Raw genomic sequence first — 25882 nt, forward strand, 5'->3', positions numbered from 1 at the left:
TTGGACAAAATTCAATGAACTTCTTGGCGACAAAGTGGAGCTCCCTAGGAGACTAGGGACTCCTTTGACGATGAAATCAACCAGGCGAATTCTAAATCGTGCTTACAAAAGCAATAAGGAAGAAGACTGGCTAAACTTCCGGAACTCTTAGCGTGAATATAAAAGGCTCGTAAGACGTTCGAAACGAGACTCTTTTAGAAAATACTGTGAGGAACTGGAAGGTGAAAGGGAGACTTCCAGGCTGTGTAGAGTCCTTAATAAGGATGAGTCGGCCAAGTTGGACTCTCTTAGAAAAATGGTACTTTCACGAACTCCAGGGTTGAGTCTATACAGGCTCTCTCTCTCTTTTGAAAGTACACCACCCGGAGAACAGGTCTCAGAAGTGGGAGGAAGAGAATTGGCGGTATTTGTACACCTGAATTTCTGCGTTCGTTCGTTTTGAACAGATCTTTCCTGGATTCTTTGACAATGTCGATGTCACACCGCGATCCTCCCAAATTTTTAGAATGCGATCGAGGTTCATGGACAGCTACTCTTCATCGCAGTGCTCATTGATGTGTTTGAACACTCCACGCAACACAACGCTAAACTTCTTCACCCTGTTTTTCGTCAATGGTATTGAGTTTATTCAATAGAATATTTGCTACGCAGCATTCGATGATTCATTGATGGGGTCAACACTTTAGTGAAATGTTTGGTATTTCACTTTAAAATATATTTACCCGTTTAATAGCTAATTTACTTTTGCTTCAAAAATATTTGAAAAACCTATTTCAGTACATACGGGTGAAAAAATTGAAAAGCAACCCAATTGACTCATTGGTTAAAACAAAAAAATTTTTTTATTACACTTTTTTACGGTCAAATATTGAAACTTAGCTCGGCATTTTGTAGAAAGCACGTAAAAATAAGAAAAAAATAAAAATAGATCTCTCTACCGACGGCCGGTAACCTATACTAGAGCAACTTGTTCAAAAATGGAGTGACCGCCTCATGCAACAGTCTCATATACGCTACGGGGCCACAAAATACACTGTCCGTCAAAATATCTTTATATGGTTTTCTAGGCAGGAACACACACTTGAGCGACATTGCGCGGCGCGATAATCAGTTAAGTGACGCGACCCGGCCGAATTGCTTGGCAGAAAATATTGTGCAATGCCGCGTGTTATTTCCATATGGACTCAGGTCACTGCTACGATTTAGTTTTGTTTCCTGTCCACCTGTTAAAATGTCAAAATATGTAGTTTTTGTACTTGACTGCCGCGTTATTTCAATATAGGCATGACGCGCACCTAGCGTAAATACCTTAGAAGCACGACCTATCTACGCTACGCGGCCACACGCTGCACTGCCTGCCAAAATATCCTTATATGGTTTTGTAGGCAGTAGACATTCAGCAGGTTTCGTTTTTGGTTTGTATCCACCCGTTAAAACGTCAAAATATGTAGTTGCTTGCAGTTGGCTGCTGCGCGATTTAAATATCTCGGTTCAATGCTATCAGCCAATCACGTTAAGAAATTGCCCACGCATCATTGTAAATTGGATGAAGTAGCGATCCACAGCCTGTTAGGCTAGATGGTGGTTTGAAAGTCTCTTGGCTGCATCCAGACCAAGCCTTTGGCCGAACAAAATGGCGCAACTGATCAAGACCAGCCCCACGTCTAAGCAATTCAAAGGCTAAAGAAGATTTAGTGATAAATTCAGCGCATAATTTTTAAAATTAATTAGCGTTTTTCTTCGAGCTCATGTCAAAGTATTTGCGAAGTACTTTCCTTATCAACTTTCGAGCTTTAGTATGATATATGATTGCCAGTCACGCTTGATGGGTCGCTCTTCTTTAATGTGTGACCTATCTATTGCCACTTCCGCCTTCTGATCAACCCGTCCTCTGACATTCTACCACGATGCCGTTCTGATAGTAGTTATTAGTTTCTGCGGACGCCCCTCCTACGTAGATAACGCCATATACACTGCCTGTTCATGCTGCCGAAAAGCTTCTCAATGTCGATGAAGTGCGCTCGTGTGTGACATATAAGTTACTTTTTGGTTCTACTTTTCGCCATCATTTCCTGCAGCGTCAGGAGTGCATTGTCAATGACCAAATTTCAGCTTTGTAGCAATATTTAATGTCTACGTCCCCAATATTTACTAAAAGCATCCACGACCACTTCCTTTATATAGTGCATCACAAATCAACCAAATTTCAATATTGATATCGTACTTTGGTTGGTGTTAAAGAGTAGTTTTATCCTTTGCTGTAAGCACTAATTAAGTTGTGTTCCACATTTCAGTTCACAAATTGTAATTTTTTATATACTTTTGGTGAAACGCTTTATTCTTATTATAGTAACTACTACTAAAAAAAAAGCGGTGATTGAAAAAAAATCCACGTCATATTTTTTAGAGGGGGCACTTCCTGATTGCCCAACACTAGCCAGAGCCAGGCTACGGGCACTGGGTAAGCCATTCTTTGAGGACATCAGCCAGATCTCTAGTTGCAAGGTGAGAAAGCTGCTGCTTTCCTTCGACAATACTACTGTACCCATACTTTCAAGCGTGAAAAAAAAATCTATTCACATTTACGAGTGTGAATACCAGATCGGTTGTATTCCTTTTCCCAAGGGCGAATACGCATTTTTTTATTCAAATGTTTGTATTCGCCTGGATAGAGGATATCAGTGCCTTTAAGGTCTGATCATATTGTACATTGCAATTGTAAATAAAAAGTATGCACATATAAAGTCGAAAGATATTTCCAAGTCTGAACAATTATTTTATGTAGAAAAAGTACTTGAAAGCAAAGGCAGTGATTCAATTCTATTACTATACTTTATCTGTACATCATCCCAAAACTAAAAGTACACAAGGGATAACTAGTGCGGGCAGTCGGGTATTAGGAGGAAACCCAGTCGTCATTGGTTGCTGTTTTTAGGAAGCTCTAAATAACTGGGAAAATTTTAGAAAAATCACGTTTTCCTTCTCCCGGAAAGGACACCGTCGTTAACTTCAGAGTATGGTTGACGTTAGATGAAAATGCAGGTGTAACATGTTTGGTCATACGTCAGATGGGTGGAAATTCGTCGGAAGACATTGATGCCAAGCAGACGCCTTAATGTGAAGCAATTATTTACATGAGAAAAAATACATACAGGTTTTCAGATTTCTTAGTTTTATTTCAACTGTTTAGTTTTAAAATGACAACTAACCACATTTCAAAACGAAAAAAAAAAGAAAATTAAAAATTTTCATCGAGAAACCACACTTTCTCGAAATATAAAATACAAGAATTGCCAACTTATTTACGGTTTTTGGTGCATAGTACCAATAAAAACGACACTAAAAACTAGTTAATAAACTCCACATATTCTTTCTCTTATTACTTTGTTAAATACATAAATAATATTTTATATTCCAGCTATCAATTTATACTTTCTATAGTTCTATATTTATATTTTTTATCGTCATTAGTTATACAATATTTGACTTTTTATAAATAAATTTGAATGGTTTTCCTTGTTTCATACTTTGTGTGATTTTCAAATAACTCCGCATGCAGTCTTTGTACACAATTATATCTACTGTGATCATCTTTCATAATAAAATCAGATTTCCAGACATTGCCCTATCATCTGTGTGCTTAATTGCTTCAAAGTAGAAATATATATAAGAGGAAGGAAAACACTCGGTTAACGTGTCTCCCTTATTTTCATCAGTACTTTACAATATGCCGCGCCTCCTTCATTCGAATAAGGAGTATCAAATCTACATTAATATGCAACCATGCAAGCATGAAGATTTCTTTATTTTATTTCTCAAATTAGCTAAGAAATATTGGAATTTGTATAGCATTCCTAGCATGAAGCAAGCCAGTTGTTCCCTCCGTAAATATCATTCAACACATCACTTTAATATAAGCCAAACTTGATCCCAATCCGAATGAAGATTAACCGCGCTCAATATCTACGAAGCGAGCCATTCACTTCAGGTGTTTGATTTGATGATTCTCATCCGATGAAAATGATAGCCCCACGAACAATAGCGACCAATTGAATTATCCGAAAACAAACGGAATACCGATCTAGCAGTCCAAGGTCATAAACTTAACTACTTATTTTTTACATTCGAATCAAATGTCCATCAATGATTAATTAAGGATAATTTGGTCTCTGCTCCTTTACCTTGTAAACGAATTATACACAACTTTCTGTCATGAGCACGATGTCGCGAAAAAGTCTTGCAACTTTTGAACCGTGTTGCGGTCAAGTGTGCACAAGTCGAAATCAAATGATTTACTTGTGATTTCAAAGCGACCAGTCGGGGCAATCAATTCAACCACTTGCTGAAGATCATTACTGTCCTGCAATGTCATAATCTTCTGCTGAAGATCCCGCAACTCTGAGATGTAGTCCACGGTAAACGATCTATCTGAGTGACTTGCTAACTGGTTCACATTGCTGCTGGTGTTCGTCGATGAGGAGGTTGAAGGCAACGGGACGTTCGCAGCGTTTGGTGTACGAAACGCTTTTGAATCATCCATAATTTGCCCCTTCGGCGAAGGGTTCGGGACTGCACTAGTCGAATTTATTTGTGACAAATGCGGCGAATTGGATCGGTCACCATTTTTCACGATTAACTCTTCTTTCTTTATTTGCTTCAATGGAGGTTCAGGGATTAATGCAGGCGCTGGCGGTGTAGATTTGTGTGAGGTATCAATATCATCTTTACTTTTCCGTTTTCGCTTCTTCTCATCCTTTTCTGTTTTCACCTTATCGCGATTTTTTCGTTCCTTTTTGTCCGACTTAGTTTCCTCTGAGACGGGTGCGGAGGCAAGTGACTGTTGTGCCACTACGGGCGCAGATGCAGTTTTGGCAGCAATATCAACCACACTACTGTTAGAGCTTTCTGCAAAACTTTCGTGCCTCTCGGACACGGAGGCAGATACACTCTCAGAAATACTATCTCGCGTCTCTTCATCGTCACTAATTCCATGTGATAATCTACTGAGGGGAGTGGAATTAGACTTTTGTGATATTATCGGAGGCAAATCACTGGTAGGTTGTGGAGTCTTCTTCAATTCATCCTTTTTAACAACTTTTTCTTTCTTTTTCGAATCTTTACCAGTTGCCGTATGCTCTTTCTCTTTTTCTTTCTCCTTGCTTTTGTCTTTTTTCTTATGCTTATGCCGTTTCTCAGTATCTTTATCATGTTTCTCCGTAGCTTTTCTTGCTTCATTTAAATTACTGTTTGTTTCCACTCCGCCCTTTTTCACCGACTCTTTGACTACATCTTTAGAACTAGTTGAATTCACAAGTTCCTTGTCCTTGCTTTTGTTGTAATCAGGTGTGGCTTTCACGTCAATGCTAGTCGGTTTTGGAGCAGCAACTGCTTGTGAAGAGCCTAGTCCATGATTCACAACTGCAGTTGCTGGAGCTACAGGTGTACTGTTATTGCTAGAACGATCATCTGGTTTTTCTTTCCTTTCCCGCTCCTTTTCTTTGACTTTCTCACGACCTCGGTCTTTATCATAAGATTTTTTTTCCTTTTTGGACTTCTTGCTGCTGCTACTACTGTTCGTCGGCACTTTCTCCGCATTGTTGTTGAGACCTACAGTATCCGAATGAGCCTTTGAGGATGCCTTGTATCCATTTGTTTCTGATTTGCTTGCTGTTGAAGAACTTCGAACTGGACTAGATCGTTTAGGACTCGATGGCCTTTTCGGGCTGCTTGGTCGCTTTGAGCTCTTATCATGGTTTCTTTCGCGTTCCTTTGAATGCGTTTTGTCTTTTTTCTTTTCCTCCTTTCGTTCATGCTTTTCTTCACTTTTCTTTTCCTTATTTTCATACTTCTCTTTGTGTGGGCTATGCTTGTGTTTATCTTTAGTCTTTTCAGGTTTTTCCTTTATCACTGAAGGTGCGGACGATGACTTTTCCTTCTCTGAACTTTTGCTGCTTTTGTTTGCCACTCCGGATACTACCGTATTTGGACTTGATTTATTTTTTGCATCAGGAGACACTTTTGGAGTGGTTTTAGTTATGGGCGGCCCAAAAAGCTTTGCAAAAGTCTGTAGTTTTGATTCTTCTGGTCGAATTCGGTGTTTTTTAGCAGCTTCATCGCCACTGATTTTCTGCTTACTCATTGGTTGCGACCGGTCGTCGAGAGAATCACGGCTTTTATCATCAACTGCATTGTTCACGAGAGATATCCCGCCACCTTTTAATAGTTTACGTCGAAATTCTTCTGATGGAGCATTGAAAGTAAATTTTTTAATTTCACTTCGATGCACAGGCGGCCCCGCATTTTGTAGTGACAAATCATACGTAAAAGTCATAACTTTTGGTTGATCACGATTTTTAAAGTGAATTTCCGTAGGAACCAAAAATCCTGCATATCCAGATTCTTTTAGGACATAGGGTGCTTCCTTTAGTACTGAAACGAGACGAAATGAAGGTGTGATTTACTTATGTTCTTAGTAAAATATTTAGGAAATCGGAAATAATTTGAAAATAAGTACTTACCACGCTTCGGCTTTGGAAACGATTCATGTAAATTAAATACCACTTTCTCCACAAAGTGACTAATATCATTTTTGTCAGTCCCACGTACGTAAAGCTCCCAATCGTGAGTGAACCCGTCGGGGGTTAGTTTACTTTTCAGCTTAGAAGTGTGGCCAACTTCAAAAAGCACCTTCACCGCCATGGTTACGGAAGTTACTTAATTCTGAAGAAATATAATATACAAAATTTGAATACTCATCAACTATATATGAAGATAATCGAGATTTCGAAGGAACTACCACCTAAAATATCATTTATAATAGAAAAGTTAGTTTGGCCGTTTAGAGTTTTTTGAACTGTTTTTAACGAGGTCTTCTACCTTTCACCCATACAATGAAGAAAGATTTTATAAGGTTTGCATGTTAAAAGTTGGCTAAAAATGAATCACTTTTACTGTAGAACTTTTTACAATCAGCTACACAACAGTGAGCTAATTAACAAATAATTTGTTTTGGAAATGTCTCAACCAATGGTTAACCATTACAATAAAAACTACACTGTTGCGTGCACTTGTATTAGAGCTTTGGCGCAAATAGGCTGGCCTACCATTGGCAATAACCACGCATGATCCATGAGCATCTTGAAAGATCTAATGCGCAGTTAATTTTCAATGAGAACACGGGAACATATCTTGTTCAAAAATATGACAGTAAGTTTTGACTGTGATAGTTGATGCCACCAAATTGCATTGAAAAACTAAACCCATGTTCCGTAAAGCAACCTTAGTTAGGTGTCTTCGTCTGAGATCTGAGGAGGCCGGGCAGCGGCATAAAAGTGCAGGGCCGTCTCCTCCTCATATTGACTGCAGATAGCCGAAACCATCACCCCAATCTTTTCCATATGATAGTTTAAGGAGCAGTGTCCTGTTAAAAGCCCTACTAAGTTTTTCCTGTCCCAATTCTTAAGGGACAATAAATGCTGCGCTAGTGGTCCTAGGCGCTTTCACAAGGACTTTCGCCTGCCAGCAAGAGCCCAAATTTCTCCACTCGGCTGCGTGAATCCTTGCAATTTCACCCTTCAGAGTAGACTTGACAGTAGATGGTCGGATTCCAAGAGCTGGTTCTGGCCCCACCATCGTGGATTCAGACCCTCGGCGAGCCAGTCTGTCAGCCTCCTCATTACCAGCGATGTTAAAGTGCCCCGGCACTCACATTAGGAATGTTTGGTTCAGTCGGGCAAGTTTCAGCAGCACCTGATGACAACTCCACACAAACTGGCTTGATATATCGTTGCTATTTAGTGCTGATAATGCCGCCCGACTGTCGGAACAGATTCGAATGGTCCAACCCCTCCATTTTTCTCGCAGACATTCTTCTGCTGCCAAAGAAATGGCATATATCTCCGCCTGGAATATAGTCGTTATTTTTTCGAGGGGTCGGGCCAGTTCTATAATCGGATTCTCCGAGAACACCCCTGCGCCCGATCCACCCTCCATGACTGACCCGTCGATGAAGATTATTAGTCTGTAATCTGAAAAGACTCATGGCAATTTGTCGACCATTCTTCTCTTTCGGTGATTACGACCGTGTATGTCTTTTCAAAGACGAATCTGGAAACCATATGATCGGTCGGCGTCAGGACTACCGGATGTTTGCCCATGAATTTCCAGATAGACGCATAATCGTGTGATTGGCCGCCTTTCCACACCCCAATGGTATGAAGCCTATATGCGTCATTGGCTGCTTTCCGTTTCCTTTCCCAAGTGGGGTAAATTCAGGATAACTTCAAGTACCGCAGTCGGTGTAGTACTCACTGCTCCAGTAATACTTAAGCAACCAAGTCTCTGAATCTGCGTTAGCAGCTTCCTGGTGTTATCAAAGTTCAGTCTTGGCTACCAGACATGCAAGTATACATCAAAATGGGTTTTATTATGGATGTCCAGTGGGGTGAAGGTCCCCAGGGTCTTACCTATCGCATTCCTACAGCACCAGAGCAATCTGCAGGATTTCTGATATTGTTCCTCGTCATGGTACTTGCACTTTAACTCGGAGTCGAAATGTAATTCTAAGTACTCCTAAGTGATTGTTTGTGCCAGCTAGCACTACACTACGATGAATATTGAATAAATCAGGAAATGAGGGAAATTTTTAAGTCATTTCAGATAGTATCACTTCTTTCTTCGTGGCTTATCTATTGTACTTAGCATTTCAGATGGAATCGTTAATCCTTTGAAAGTCTTTTGTACCAAATACGTTGAGGAACAAATTGGATTTACCTTTCTTAATCGCAAAAGCGCGACCCCATCTGCAACGGATCAATGTTGTTGCTCGGAAGCAAATTTAAAAAGGAACCGCACATTTTTCATAGAAATAAAGGATTGTTTTGGCCTTCGCTGGGCCGTAGATTTCGACACCAGAATATTGTGAATTTCGGCCAATGCTTTTCGAATATCTGTATTTCTTTTGGGCGGATTTTTCTAGATAATTCGTGCTAGAGGTCGCCTAAAGCCTTTCTTCGAATTTTAATAGCCGTCCTTTTCTTTTTTGCCTATCTTTGCTACCAGTAATTCTCCATTTTGTGTGATTCTCTATACAGCTACAAGTGAGACCCCATACCGTTCCCCAAAGTCTTTCAAATTTTCTCCTTTTTTATTTTCCTCTACAATAAACATTTTCACACCATTTGACAAGATTTCGTTCTTAGACATCTAAAATAAACACAATAAATACTCAATAGAGAGTTTTTTTCCATTTCACCCCCGTCCTTTGATTAAATTTAGAAAAACAGTTGGTAGTTCTTTTTTATGAAAGATAATGAAATTAGGCTCAAATCGGCGCTATGTAACTCTTGTTTATGCTACTCTCTACCCTCATCCCAAATTTCATGTTAATGGGTCTTGACTGAAAGAATTCGGATGTTGAAAGCTTTAATGTCCAGTCTTTGGAATTTCACTGGAATTTCAATTATTCTCGTTAATTATGATGTCAGCATCTTATCTGCATGACTTGGGATGCAGTAAATTTGCGAGAAATTGATAAGTTTGGACACCTATAACGCGAGCGATACTTTCTTCTATGTCGGTGCAATTTAGTACTCCTAGAATGAACTTAAGATGGGTTTTTAATTAATTTGTAAGAGTTGGCAATGGACTATTAGTAAGTTTATTTAAGCAGATATCAGAATGGGACATATTTTGAGCGTATAAGCGCACCTCTCTGGTTTTTTTCAGATTTTTGGGTTGAAAATGAAACCTGCCTCACTTTAAGTGTTCACCAAAATTAAGGTCACTCGCTGCATACGTGCATTTTTATAGTTCTTTTGTCCACGAAATTTCGTTTGAATTGGTGTAGCCGTTTTGGAGAAAAAGACGTATGATAGACAAACAAAAATAAGGCCTTATTTTACAGAAACTCTTAAAAACGAATAGAAAAAGAATTACATAATACCCTTTTATAAGCATTTGATTTCATATCTGTCAGTTTTTTTAATTTTTCTTACCCCTGCTGTATATAGTGCGAACTGCGACTAGAAACTGCGGTGGAAAACATCAACAAAGGCGTCATTGACATATATAAGGCCAGCTGTCCGGCTAAGACAGTTAAGTCATCAAGGGATGTACCCTGGTGCAATAAGAACCTAACCAAAATGAGAACAGAGATACGACAACTCTTCAACCGAGGACTGACCCAGGTAAAAAAAAACTACTGCAATAGTAAGGCCAATAATTACATATAGGGCGGTAATCTGGGCAGTAAGAACTGAACTCAGCATACAAGCCAAGGAGTTACAAAAACTCCAAAAGTCTGTCTTAGGTGTGGATCAGTGGGGTAATGAGGACATCCCAAACGACATCCCTGGAGGTCCTGGGATTAACTCCTCTCCATCTGCACATATAGATGTAGGCAGTAAGCACAATCTTCAGGATGGTCAGGAAGGAAGATTGATACTCTCTCTAGAAGAGATAACATGACAACGAGGTTTGAAAGAAAGGGGCTGTGACATACGGCTGAAACCAGTAACGGACTACTTGGTATACTGACGGATCCCTCACACAGAGGGAGCGCCAGGAGTCATTGGTCCCAGAAAAATGTATTTGGAGCAAATGGGTAAGCACACTAGTATATTTCTGGCGGAAATATGCGCGATAGTCAAATGTGCCTCCTTTAATCTTCAAAAGAACTACAGGGTGCAGAACATTGCTATTCTGGCTGAGAGTCAGGCGGCGATCAAGGCACTTAGGTCCAACCAGGTGAACTTTAAACTGGTATGAACTGACTGAATAAGCTCGGCTCTGGATACTTTGGGTTCCAGGCCATTTTTAGTTGAAAGGCAATGAGGCAGCGGAGGAACTGGCTAAGAAGGGAGTAGGGGCGCCTTTACACAGGCCAGAACCCTTCTGTGGAATCGGGAGCGGCTTCATAGCTATGAAATTAAAAAATTAAGAGGAACCACTGAGGGAACTTAACTGGGCGAGCCTAACAGGAATGGAGCAGTCCAGAGTGCTTATTGGGGATACGAAACCAACCGCACAAAGGACCGTTTAAACCTCACCAAGAAGAATCTTCAAATTAAAGTCGGGATTTTCTCTGGTTACAAGCCGACAAAATTATCACCTAGGAGTGTGTCGAAACCTCTATACACGTTCCGGGACTGTGTTCGGCACTTGTGCGAAATAGGTCGAGGCACCTGAGAGAATACTTAATACCAGATGCAAAGTTGAAAGACTTGAAAGTAGAGAATATACTAAAATGCCTAACGCTTATAGGCTTGTTTGACATACTATAGTTAATAAGTAAAAGTTGTAAAATAGTAGTGCAGTGCGACTTCACCTTAACAGAAAAATATTAATATAGTCCGGTGCAAAATTTTTCGAGAACCCACTTCTTTGGTTGAAATAATAAAGTATTCATCTTCCTTGACCAGATCAGTGTGGATCTTCATGGGATGAGTATAGAATAGTAATTTTAAATAAAAAAAGGATAAATATATGTATATAATAAGAAATTATGGTGGTGTAAAACTTATCGACAAAAAATTTTAAATTAAAATTTATTAAGAAATTTAAGAAAATATTCCTTTTCTATTTGCTAATTGTATTGTTCATTTATTCATTCATTTAGCAACGAAAACGGAAGAATGATTTGCGCGTTTTCACATGGAACGTTCGCTCCCTGTACAGATCGAATGCTGGCCGATATCCTATCCCAATATAGGGCTGTTTCAACAGCCAAGAGATGCAATGGACAGGGCCGATCTCTCGGAGAAGAGCCACTACACCAAATATTATAGTGGCCAGTAAACCGTGCTCGGAGTAGGTTTCTTAGTCAGCCAAAAAATGAAACCTAATGTTATCGGCTTTGAAAACATAAGCTCACTCTGCGCTTGCAATGAAAATTTACAATTATAAGCTTCATTAATGATACCTTCTAGAGCTAACCCTCGAAGCCTGTCTCATGTATGATATCAAAATCATCAGCAATCAGCAGGATGAAGCCTTATACACCTCGATGATCATCCTGCTAAGACCATTCGACATCAACGACAAGGAAATGCCCTATCGGGCACCCTTTCCAGCCGTTCTGGAACAAGTGATCCGTGATGCTGACACAAATGCGAGAAGCACCATCTTCTTTAAGTGTACCCAACCAATGGCCTATGCCGACAATATCGACATCATAGGCAGAACGTCCCGAAACGTACAAACTGTCATCAAGATCAAGCAGGATCAAGCGCGAGATGAAACGAGAACAATAAAGATAAGAGACTACAACTTTCAGACCGTTAATAATTTCTCCTGTCTAGAGTCGAAAATCACAAGTCAACAGAGTCTATTTCAGCTTACAAAAACTGTTCCCTTTGAAACGTCTCGCCTTAGGGTCCAAGAATTTACTGTACAAAACAATGATCTTTCTAGTCCTCATGTATTTCTCGGAAACTTTGGTTCTCAGCAAGAAAAATTATGAACTATTAACTGCGTTCGAGAGAAGAATCCTCCGAACAATTTTTGGCCGCCTACATGAGGATGGACGATTCTGGTTCTGTAGCCTCCATAACGACGAAATCTATGAGCAACTCCATGATTGGTTCAATAAATTGCGGTTGGCGGGGCACTTAATCCATATGGAATTGGTGGACCTCGGCACAAAACTGAAGTATCTGGAGTTCCTTATTAAGGCAGGCCTAGACCGGATACCGGTGGTTGCGCCGTTGATGTTGATGCTGGTTGTTTATTTTCACAAGCAGAATTGGTTCGTCGTAATCGGTAGCGGCATTTTGTTCTGTCAAAGGTCTGATCTGGATGCAGTCACGAGGTTTACAAATCTTCATCCAGCGTATCAAGCCGTTGTTTCGGCCGCCCTTTTGGTAGCTTACCATCGACTTCGATGTTCAGGCCAATCCTGACAAGTGAATTCTCGTTAGGGCAAATTACGTGATCATACCATCAAAGACGCCTGCCTTGCAATTTTTCCGGTGCAACACCATATCGATCATGGGTATCCTCATTTCGGATGTGATCAAGGCGTTTCACGCCACTAGTACAACCCAACATCTTCGTCTCCATTAAGGCGAAATACCGTTCATTGTTTTTTGTAGTTGGTCAACACTCAGAGCCATAGAGGACGATAGAGCGAGCGACGCTGCCGTAAATTTTAGGTTTAGATCACCGCCGTCGACAGTTATAGTGCCTATTTCATGGGGATCGATCGATAAAAATTCTGTTTTATTCAAATTCAGTCTGAGACATTGTGTCATGAGGCAACACGGAATGAAATCATCCATCATCCATCAAGTTGCCCGAGACCATCTTTGCTATTAGACGCTAGCAAAACATCATCTACATAAAGCAATGTATAAGGCGTTGATCGTCGGATGTCTCAGTATAAATAACAAGTACAAAGAATTGTGGTGAGAGAGTCCTTCCTTGATGAACACTGGCAGAAAAACGAAGCGATTTTGTTACACATGTCACACTGCGGACATTACTGTTCGGATCATGATAGCAGCGCTTGGATTGTTCTGGTGTTAGGTGTTGTCATACCAGATGAGTTCGTATGATGGTCCAGATCAAGAAATGCAATGTAAAGAGGGCGATGTTTCTCCATGAGTAACCGAGCAGGGTGCATTGCGTCAGTAGTTCTTGGCAAAAACCCCTTGATTCACGGCTATTTGGACGATGTCCCGAATACGATTGTCAAGAATGTATTCAAAGTCTTCATGGTTTGGGATAGCACCGGGATGAAACGCTAATTTGAATATTCATCTGGACAACCTTTTGTTTTCCATATTGGAACTGTGGAGCTTTCTTGACAGTTAGATGGTTTCCATCTTCCTCAATAACCTGATTGAATGTTTCACTGAGTCACAGTGTTGGGTCTCAATTCTCCGCTTTCCAGAGGTCAGATGCGATGTCGTCAGGTCTTGGTTCCTTTCCATTCATTTAAATTGCTTCCTCTTCAGTGGCGCTGGCAGGTGGAATTGTTCCAAATGTTGGCAAGCTTGTGGAAGTGGAGAATGAACAAACTCTTCCTCTAAATTTTCCGTCGGGGCTCGTCGGTCGATAAGCAAAATGCCGTTTTTATCATTAACGCAACAAAAGTACCCGATATCCTGTGTGCGTTGTTTTCGAGTGTCTAGTCTATCGTAAAAATCGTTGTAACTGATCGCTTGGGTAACAGCGATCGCTGTCTTTGCTTAGTTGGCATTTTTGAAATGCGGGTGTGTTTACCGTTTTATCGTTGAGATACGAGAGCGTTTTTTTCACGGAGTTTCATTTGAACATCGTTGAACTATATTGCATGCTCGAAACACTTTTCCCCCATGCCTTTTCACACACATGACCATTAAAGTCGCCTACAACGATGATATATTGGGTTGGGGAAAAAGTAATGTGGTATTTGTGGTCGAAATTTGACGCTTTATTTAACATACCTAGAATTATCCGATTTAAATCAAATATGCGTCGTTTTGTTCGCAAATTTGTTGCCATTTAGAAGACAACTTCATTATCCTCCCTTCCTTATTTGCAAAAAACTCAGATAGCCAGTTTTCGCAAGCCTCTTTTGAGGCCAACTTAGTAGAGCGTAGTGGACCGAAAGAGATGGTAATCACTTGGTGCCAGGTCCGGACTATACGGTGGGTGCGATGGTGGCGATCCCACCCGAGCTTCCGTAGCTTCTGGCGGGTCATCAAAGATGTGTGAGGCCGAGTGTTGTCCTGGTGGAACACAACACCATTCCTATTGACCAATTCTGGCCGCTTCTGCTCAATTGCCTGCTTCAAACCGTCGAGTTGCTCACAGTAGAAGACCAAATTGAGGATCTGGCCACAGTTGAGCAGCTCATAGTGGATGATTCCTTTCCAATCCCACCCAACACACAGCGAAACCTTCCTGGCCGTCAATCCGGGCTTGGCGATAGGTTGGGCCGGCTCGCCACGCTTCGACCACGATCTTTTTCGCTTGAGATTGTCGTACGTGATCCACTTTTCATCACCACTCACTATTCGCTTCAAAAATGGGTCGAATTCGTTCCGTTTCACCAATGCATCGCAGGCGTCAACTCGTGTGGCAGCCAAACATCCAGCTTTTTTTGGAATCCAATCTTCTGCAAATGGTTCCAAACGATTTTATGGTCTATCGAGCGAATGCTCACATGCCGGTCTACTTGAATGATTTTGTCGATTTTATCGGTTTCTACGACGATTGGCCTACCAGAAGAAGATATACGGGGTGTAGCTTCGACATCCACTACACCAAAACGAAATCGATTAAACAAACGTTGTGCTTTGTGAATCGTTACAGTATCGGGCCCATGAACTTCACAAATTTTTTCGGCCGCCTTCGTTGCATTTTTACCTCTCAGGTAGTAAAACGCGCTATAACTTGAGACTGAAACGTACGATCACAGCACTGTCAAAGAGACACTTGTAGCACAGATTGTTGTCTTCAAATCGCCGTATATTATGACCCAATGCGATGAGTACAACACAAGATATGTTTAACTGTCGCCATCTATTGACAAAATACCACATTTCTTTTTCCCCAACCCAATATTCATCAGCAGGGACGTTACACGTTTTTTCATTGAAAAGTTTCCAGAAGGCACCTTTCTCTCGGGACCAGGTCGACCTGTCTGTGGTGCGTATGCAGTGAAGAAGTGAATAGTGCGATCGGCTGAGCTTTATCAGTCGGTTATCAAATCGCTCGACTTCTTTAATGGCACCACGGAAACTCAGTGATGACCGTATTGAGTGTATGGGCTACCAAAATAAAGAAGTTTTTTTGGCGCCAGACTGTCGGGTTTCTCGTAGGGCGCAAATATCAATGCACAAGTATTTGTGTCCATGGGTCAAGAATCCTTGTCCATTTCTCAGCAGAACCGAGGCGCGTCTTGCCGCTTCGACTGAGGTGGAGATTCTAGCATTTCTCCGAGGCTTAGGATCTCTTAACAAGGTCATTTTGTCTTTAAGGGGGTCATCCCGTGTATCGGATCCGCGGAATCGATTTTTTGGCATCAATTGAATCTAGATATAATGTAGAATATATGGTGTAAAGTGATTTTTTGATATTCGAAGTCGTTCGGAAATTATAGTGTTAAATAGGTAATAAGTCACATGCCAGATTTATGTCGATCGCCGTAATAAAGCGCGTATTTATCGGTCCGAATGACGTTCGAGTAACTTTGCTAAAAGGACAAGAATTGAAGCCAAGGCTACGCTTGTGTTTCTTGAAGAAACCTAAGGTTTATGGACTAGGTATAGCAAATTAGTGATCAGTTAAGGCTTTATGGCTTAAAATCACATTCTAACTTTTAAATGCGTTTTTCTCGAAATTGCATATTGAAAATCTGCTGCCACCATAGCCCAAAATCTATCCAACGAAATTCTTTAAAATTTTCACTACTTATTCAGAACATATTTCTACGGTCCGCAAACTAGGACAAAGGCTTAAAAAGTAGTTTTTTTTATTCATTAAAGAAGACTTAAAAATGCCAAAATTCACAAAAAAAAAATTTAACTAGGCGCCAAAAATTTAGGTTTTAACATTTTTTAATAATCCGGACTGTAGTTAAGTCTGCACGTTAAAATACCGTTTACTTTTTTTCAAGATGATCGCAGCGCTCTCTAGCGTGGCAACAGAAAAACACCCTTTTTTGGAGATGATCGTATAAATTGCTCTGTATTTCAATAATGAACTATGCTATCGAGCTGGAAAAATTACTGCATTACCGGAAGCTCACGCTTCAGGTATAAAGGTTTTGTGTTCATCTTATGTAAGAAATTTCAATGCACATTTTTCTATTCGTATATAGCTAAAAATCCAACATATTCCTTCACATTCTTCCAAACTACGAGACATACGTACATATTACAGCCATAGATATTACGTTCACCCTAAACAAACAAACTACCTATTTCCGAATACTGTACAATATATGCACGTATATAAATTGATCGTACCCATATTTCCCATTTACTTCTTAGTTCTATTTGAATTAGGCACTACCCCCAAAATTCATTAGCACGCATATATGGGTAAATTTCCAAAATGTGGAAATATACTATTATTAACTTTATTTGTACAGATATCGGAACCAGATATATTTTGAGGCCTAGATTTCGTAGAGATGCACTACCGTGATTTTTTTCAGATTTTTCGGTTGGATAGGTTCTGAGAACGAATCCTGTTACACTTTCTGTGGTTCATATTTTAAGCCCTCACTCCCCTATGTTTCACCCAATATCAAATATTGAACCCGGTTCGAAAAGTAGTAATTGAAACCTTTCATTTGATACCCCACATGGCTACATTCTGTGAAAAAAAAAATTTGCACTCTCCATTCACATGTATGTGGAGCCCCCCCCCCCTTGAACGTAACACAAGATGTATGTAAAGGGAACACCAGATTACATACTCTCACCAATTTTCACTAAAGGATCACAATAACCTGTAGGAGGCAATGTGGTCCGCATTGCGCTTGCCCGAGATTATTACCCTAATTTGACTCAGGTACTCATTTACAGCTGAGTTGACTGGTATCCGACGACAAATCACGATGCAAAGTTCACTGTCAACAGTGAGATCTGAACCGCGACCTTCCGCACGACAGCCTTATGCTCAAACTACTCAGCTATCCGGACCAATAAGTACATATGTCTCAGAGTTTGGAAATGTGTGATGCAATATTTTGAAATTTTAGCTATATACGAATGGAAAAACGTGCACAGGAAGTTTCTCACATAATGCGAACATAAAACCTTTATATCCGAAACGTCTAGCAGTGTGGGACCTAGCATTTTCATGGAGCTGCCTCCAGACGACCTAGCCGGGTCGACAGAGTATACCAAGCATTTAGGGTTTAGTTGCATGCTAACAGTTCGCACTGAACAATCCTTGAATATTCCGCCAAACACACAAGAAGAATAAGGGCGAAATCTTGCTTTTATCGTCGATGGCGATGTTTTGTTTTTTAAACAATTCTGTAAGTTTTATTAGAGAATAGGCTCAATCTTTTTGGGGGTGTTGGACATTATTGCTTGTAGGATTTGTTACTCGATAAAATGACCTGCAATAAAATCTTGCAAGGTTGTATTTATAAAACGCAAATTTTGCTCGTTTTGATGAGTAATTTCTTGGCACAGGGCATTTAAGGCAATTTTATTAGTAATTTGAATTCAGGGATTGCACGGTCACTTCCCCATAAGTCTGGCATCAGTCAGAATGTCAATCTGATCATTTGTAGCAATGACTGATAAACCTGATAGACGAATTTTTAAATAAAATCTGTCAGTCTGGTTGGACTGATGCCGAGGGTATGCTGAGGGTATTGCAGATGTTATTCTGTTGCTACTCGAAAACGTAAATTTTGGATGGTTAGGATGTTTAATTGTATAAAATACATCCCCTTTTTTAATGTGTTTTAATATAAATAAAACTAAACACGTGAACCATTATAGTAGATTTAACAACAATAAATATATTCAGACAATGAAATAAATATTGAAATTGATTTCAGCCTGCTGTCTCTAATATTCACTTATAATGCCATTACAAGAGTCGATCGATTTAATGATCGGTGAATGAAGACCACTATTATCCCAGCTGATGATCCATTTTTTGATGCCGAAAAACACTCTTCTGGCAACTAGTCAACGCAAAAGCCTGGAAGTGCATATCGATGACTGTCGTCATTACGGTTTATTATTGTTGATCTTGCAACCACGACCTTGTACTGGCTTTAATACATGGCTCATTAAATGGTTGCTTTATCGTGAAGCCTTCCATATCCTGCGCGCAAGGTTGCATGGAAAACGTCATCGATAACAGAGAATGATATCGGGGACATGATGTAGTCCTACTTGGCTCAGCTTTAGAATTCAAATCCCTTCCAAATCTTACCTCTATGCAATACGTGACATTTAACGCCACGATATTGTCATATGTCAGGCTGCTGTTAGTTTAACCAGAATGTCCTTCCTGCATAGAGCATTCTAAATACACTCGCAATTCACACATGGAAGCTTTGCCAAATCAATGAAGATGAGGTAAAGCGGAAGCTATTCTACTCTCTGTCGAGGTGCTCTTTGATACGTTCTAGAATTTCTTTAATTTCCTTTGCGATGGCAGGCTCTGTGCTCGAACAATGTGCCGCCAGTAAGGAGGCGGAGGAAGCTGCAGAAATCAACAACAGCTTTTTCAAACTTGATGAAATCCCAAAACAATGTGCTACATATCTAAGTTTCGACTGCCAAAAACTTATTTATCTAGGCTAAACAAAAACCCAATTATGTAGAGAAAAATCATGTGTGGAAATTGTTAATGATTTGGTGCAGTGTGAGCCAACATCACATAATAAATTGGAAATTATTTTCCCACTTATAGGACATACTTTTTTACTTTTACCGAATGGAAAAGTGAAACCAATAGTAAACGTTTCATATGCTACCACTTTCTAGTTGAACCTATTTAAAAAACAAACAAGTCGGAATACCGGGGGGGTATAAAGGTATTGTGTTCATCTTATGTAAGAAATTTTAACGCACATTTTTCTATTCGTATATAGCTACAAATCCAACATAATCCTTCATATTTTTCCAAACTACGAGATATACGTACATATTACAGCCATAGATATTACCCTCACCCTAAACAAACTGCATATTTCCGAATACTGTACACATATATAAATTGATCGTACCCATATTTCCGATTTACTTCTTATATCTATTTGATTTAGGCACTACCCGCAAAGTTCATTAGCACGCATATACTTTATACCTACATACACACATGTCTGGTTGACAAATAACTAAAAAACTAAAACAAAATAATTCTCTGCGGCCCAATTGACAAGAACTCATTTCTTTGTGGTATTGACGAATTGATATGTGATGATGACGTCATGCAGGTTGTAGAGTGCGCAAAATTCACAAAAAATTGTAAAGTTTCACCCCCTATAACTTTGTTAAAAATATTTTCTTTCTTCAAACTTGACCAAACTGTGCATTATGATCTTCACTACACGCATGCCAAATTTTGTACTTCTGGGATAAACATAAGGGGGTTGCCGGGTAAATTTCTAAAATGTGGAAATATACTATTATTAACTTTATTTGTACAGATATCGGAACCATGTATATTTGGAGGCCTAGATTTCGCATAGTTGCACCACTGTGATTTTTTTTTCAGATTCTTCGGTTGGACAGGTTCTCAGAACGAGACCTGTTACACTTTCTGTGGTTCATATTTTAAGCCCTCACTCCCCTATGTTTCACCCAAAACCAAATATTGAACCAGTTTCAAAAAATACTAATTGACACCTTTCATTTGATACCCCACATGGCTACATTCTGTGTAAAAAATTTGCACCCTCTATTCACATGTATGGGGAGCCCCCCTTAAAATGAACGCAAGATGGCGCCACATACTGCATGTAAAGAGAACACCAGATTACATACTCTCACCAATTTTCGTGACAATCGGTCTAGCTGTTTTAACTAAAAATTCGTAGTTTTTTTATTTTGATAAAATTTCAAAGTTTTCAACATTTACTAAGTTCAAATAGAAACTATACATGTTTACAACAATTTGTAAAATTTTGGATTTTTTTAGATTAAAATTAAGGACGCTAGGTTGCACACTGACTTGGCATTCCGACTGCGCCGTCTTTAAGACAACTGCATACCTAAATGATAGGTCAAAATTTTTATCAAAGAAAAGTCTCGGTTAGTAATTTTCGAAGCAAGTATTAGTTTTGTTTTTTTGCAGCACAGAGAAGTGAGGGGCGGAAATGAGTCGATTACTTCAAGGATCTGTCCTCAGAATTTACCAAACCAATTATCAACTTTTTAATCTTACATATAAAATAAACAAAACCGTTCATGCGTCAAGCACCGAGCTTCAAGTTTGTTGATATCGTTACTTTGAGTTACAGTTACAAAACTTCTCTATTTGAAATTTTGGTTGACTCTGCAGTAATATTGAAGTATTTTTCACGAAAGAAATTCGTTGTATGGATAGATTAACGATCTAATAAATTACTCATAAGGGTTTATTGCAACCATCTAGAAATTACAGGAATTTTCGACTGCTCAGAATGAGTGTGCCCAACAAACTTAGTAATTAAAATGAAAATTTCGTTATAGACCCGTTTTGCACTGAATTATGTAGAACGCCCTAAACGTTCGTCATTATTATTGACGATTCTTTTTTTGATTTTTCGGGGCACGCACCATGCCAAATTGGAATAGTTATATACAGAAATATTACTCCAAACTTTTTGAATATTTTTATGTAACTACGATTTGTTTTAAATAGGGCAGATGTCTGGACAAAGGGGTTTCCAATAAACTTTTAGAATTTTGGATCAATGTACTGCTGAAATGTCCAGAAAAAGCGGTATATTATCCTCAACAGTAGAGTTTGTTTGCCTCTCGTATAGAGTGCAGTGGAAATCACTAAAAAAAATTAATAAAAAAAAAAATAAATAAAGGTGTGTGCTCTCTTTTTGCTTGGCATTTTAATTAGCACACTATGTTGTTTGTGATGCAATTTGTTGTTTGTGAAAGTCTTAAAAGTGTTTCGTTTTTATCGAAAACATGATTTCAAGTGTAAATCATACAAAAGAATCAAAATGAGACGCAAGAAGGGTTCTGTGGAAGAAAGCAAAATTGCTAATGCCGGTGTTCGCGTGAACAAATGCAAAACTTTTATTTTCCTGATAGTGTTTAATCAGTTTTGTCAATACAAGATGTTTTAGGGCAAGAAAAACTACAGAAAGAGAAGATTCCTTGTTTGTTCGATAATCATTGTACGATCCTTTCGCTACTTCCACGCAAATAAGAGGAAGAAGATTATGGTGTAAATATTTCTGCCAGAACGATAAGCCATCGACTTCTGAAGAATAACCTCAGAGGATGTCAAAATCTGAGAAATCCAAAAGTTACACATGGTAACCGGAAAAAACGGCTGGCGTTCGCTAGAAGTCATATTGACAATCATCTCCCTTTTTGCTATTCCGTGATTTGGAGTGATAAATCAAAGTTCAATCTAGGCGGGTCTCGTGCAGACCTCATGTACGACGTCCTTTCAATAAGGAGTTGGATCCTAGGTACACCAGGAAGTCAATTATGACCTGTATAGAGTTGACCAAATTTAAGGAATGATCTCTCTGTCAGATCTGTAGACATCCAATTATCCCCTAGAGGGCCGCAAACTTGGGGTGCTCAATTAGTATTTCTGATGGTTAACCATGGGAATCTACAAAATATGAAATTTTTAATACTATAAATATAAGACCCTGACAGCTCTTCCAGCGAACGTAGTGCATTAATCAAGTCACTGCGCCACATCAAAGGTTTGACGAAGCGAGTTACATTTAACTCTTGCGGAAAGCTCAACATTTCCTCAAGCGAGTTATATTGAAATCGTGTGAATAGCTCAAGATTTCCTCGAGCAAGTTACATGAAGACTTACTGAAAACTCAAGATATCCTCTAAAGTGGTGACTCCCACTGACCAGGGAATGCAATTTGAGTCCACCATTTTCTCGGAGTTAGCCAAACTCCTGGGATTCAAACGCCAGCGAACTACGGTTTACCACGCTCAATCCAATGGGACGCTAGAACGTTGGCACCGGACGCTGAAAGCCGCCATTATGGGCGCGATGATCCGCCCTGGACTCAGGTCTTGCCTCTCATCCTACCCGGCCTACGAGCAACCCGAAGATAGGAATTTGCTGCCAGTCAGGCGGAGCTGGTATACGGGGAGAACCCAACACTCCTAAGTGATCCAGTCTTCGACAAGAGGTCGGGTCTCACAGAGGCGCAGCGCCTGCTGAAAGACAACCTTCGCCACATGAAAGCCACATCTCCCATACGACGCTCATCCGCACCTGCCTGCGCGCCCAATGAGCTGGAAACGTGCACACACGTCTTGGTCAGGACGGATGCTGTCCAAAAACCGCTGCAGCCTTCATACGAAGGCCCGCACCGTGTTTTCGAGCGGGGAGAGCATTTCTTCCACATCGAGATCGGTGGACAGAAAACGGCTCTCCTTATCAACGTCGCGTTCAATTCGCCGTATGATGGGGAACGCAGTTCCGAGTTCAGTCACTAGGTTTCATCTGGGGGCGGAGTGATGTGGCGCAGCGGGGTTAACAACATTCGAAATAAATTTCGTTAGTTCGATTGACAGTGGTCACCATCGGTGTTCTCCGTGGCGAAACAGGCCGTGATTTGAGAAAAATAATGAATTTCGAAAAATGAATTAGTTTAATGTCAGTTTTTAAGAAAGAGAATTTACGAAAAGCTTTAGTTCCTCTTATATAATAAACTAATTTACATTCTTAGATAAAATAAAGTTTTATGATTGTTTCTTTCTGTGTTTTACCTCAAAACCAAAAGTCTGTAGATTTAATTAAAGGATTGGTGAAATCTAGAAGCGTGGACCGATCAAAACCATTTTATCGCTACCAAGCTGTAACCCAGAAGAAAAGAGTCGACGAAGTGAGTTATATTTAACTCTTGCGGAGAGCCGAAGATTTCCTCAAGCGAGTTATATTGAAATTGTGCGGATAGCTCAAAATTTCCTTGAGCAAGTTACAAGAAGACTTACTGAAAACTCAAGACATCCTCTAAAGTATTATCAAGTCTTCTCGCACCTAGCATCAGCTGTACCAGCGACCCAAATAGGTTAGGTTTGAGTTCACCGAACATTACACTAGCGCGATTGAAACTTAAGGGAAAATATGTTTTAAGCTCAACATATATAAATGGGGATTGGATATTCTTTCCTTTTTTAACAAAAAAAAAGCTAATATGCGTGTTGTAAAAAGGGAATGTGTATAAAATCATTGTTCAGGCGTCAAAAACACGGAATTTATGGTAATCTGATGCCCTACTTTCTGTAAATTTACCCCACCTTCTTGTTTACTCGTGTAGCAAAGCAGACAAAACGTAAACAATCCCTTCGCAAACCGGTTGCGAGGAGAGCTTGCGCCAGCGCTAGTATATATTACCGACACAGACTGTCCCGCCCATCTTCCATTATATCCTGAACCCATTGCCGAAATGGAATGTCTGCACATTACTGATCTTATAAGTATGGTGAAATTACACTGCAAATTCAGAATCGAAACAGAGCATGGGTTACTCAGGAGAGCGGTGGGGTTAGCCAATTATTCTCGCCCTGATTTCGACCATCAACTTATCGAATTTCTCCGACCAAAACAAAACAGACTGACAGGCTTCAGATGCCTCTCATATACGTACCTTCCTTCAACGAGTCCAATTTCTCCCCGAACAGCGGATATCCCTTTGGAGAAAGTTGTGCAAATTACATATAGAGCGGTCACAACCGCAGCCACACATTTAATGCGGAAAGCAAAAAGTCAAGAGCAAAAACAACTGAAGCCCAAAATGGCCCCGTCTGTCAACTTTGGCGCAGAACGCAACTCGATGCAATTCTACTGGCGTGACATATTTCCGTGATTTCACGCACGAATCGCGAGCAAGTCTAGTTCCTGCTGAGGCGGTCTCTTAGAACTGATTGCAAGCTCACTAGTGATCCGCATCGCGAACACGGACAGGGACTCTAATGCCCGATCAAGACTTCGCGTCCCGGCGACGAACACAATTCCACTCGTTTTGCAACTCACTGACACTGGGATTTTCCTATTCGCCAGATACACCCTCGTCTCGCACAAGAACACAATTTTCCGCGTACGCGACTGGGAACCATCCAACGGTACAAATTCTATACACGTCCCTCACACTTTGGCCCACTAATGGATAAACTTGAGGTTTTTCCCCGACCCACAATAAATATAACATGCACTAGCATGCAACGCGCGAACCGGAGACCTGCCGCACAGAACTATTCCCGAATTGTCAACTCACTCCGAATGCGTATTCTTCTGCTTGGGTCCCTGACAAACACCAGGCAACCAAATGCCCGTTACCGCGGCACTTTGTTAACACACGCTGCTACTTTTTCCGTAACTTAACGATAGAGTGGACTCAATCATTTAAAAATTCACAGAAACCACTAAAAATTCGCAAGCTCCCGCCCGACTTCGAGCGTTTCCAGTAACTTGTTTTTAGAAGATGTCTGTCCCCACTAGAGACGTTCAAACGAAGTTCACGGACGTCAGATTTTTATCAAGAACTATTTATTCGTCAAAATGTCTCCAAGTTTGTAGAATTTTATGACATTACGTACCACTTAGGAAGTAGCATTAATAAAACGCATTTTTAAATGTAAAGCGGCTTTCTTGATCAACCTTATATTTTACTACGGTAAAATACAATTATAGTACAAATCAAAGAAATCATGATATAAACAAAAGTGATTATTAACTATCACAAAAAACTATTAATTTTCTTACGAAAGTAGTAGTAGTAGTTTGCTTACGTACTATCACTGGCAGCTTGTTATGATGTGCCCAGCTCTCTCTAGGGCTTCCCAAGATGCTAGGAACTTGTTTAAGCTGATCCACCCGCTTATCATCCAGAGGGAATTCCAGTAAATGGCATAACAATTAATGGAACTACCGCTCTTCCTTCTCGTCTCGACTACCCCCATAACATGTTGCCAAACTTGATGAAAGTTCGGAGTTTCCAAATTCCGTGTTCCATCCATACAGCGTAACTGTAGTTAGCTGGAGTAACTGGAGTTAATCTTTAGTCTAATTTCGTTTGCCTTTGCCCAGATCCAAGATGTGAGACTAAACACATATCATTTGGGCAGTTTTCCTGCCAAAATAAGTTAAAGAACGACACCAATCACGAGGAGAAATAGTGTCGACGACAAAATGTAGCCCTAGCGAGTCTCTTATATCGTACTTGTTAACGGTCTTGAAAACCTTTGAAATCAATGGATGGATCGAA

General features: G+C 40.1%; 1 protein-coding gene across 1 annotated transcript; it reads right to left on the reverse strand.

The window, feature by feature from the left end:
* Positions 1 to 3157: 3157 nt before the first annotated feature.
* LOC119659713 (protein AF-9) lies at positions 3158 to 25130 on the reverse strand. Its single transcript, XM_038067967.1, has 3 exons — positions 24266 to 25130; positions 6519 to 6720; positions 3158 to 6429 (listed from the first exon to the last, which is right to left on the reverse strand). The coding sequence occupies exons 2-3, from the start codon at positions 6697 to 6699 to the stop codon at positions 4211 to 4213; spliced, it is 2400 nt and encodes a 799-aa protein (XP_037923895.1). The 5' UTR covers positions 6700 to 6720; positions 24266 to 25130; the 3' UTR covers positions 3158 to 4210.
* Between the last annotated feature and the right edge of the window lie 752 nt (positions 25131 to 25882).

The sequence above is a fragment of the Hermetia illucens genome, chromosome 6, assembly GCF_905115235.1.
Source record: "Hermetia illucens chromosome 6, iHerIll2.2.curated.20191125, whole genome shotgun sequence".
In the NCBI taxonomy this organism is placed as follows: Eukaryota; Metazoa; Arthropoda; class Insecta; order Diptera; family Stratiomyidae; genus Hermetia; species Hermetia illucens.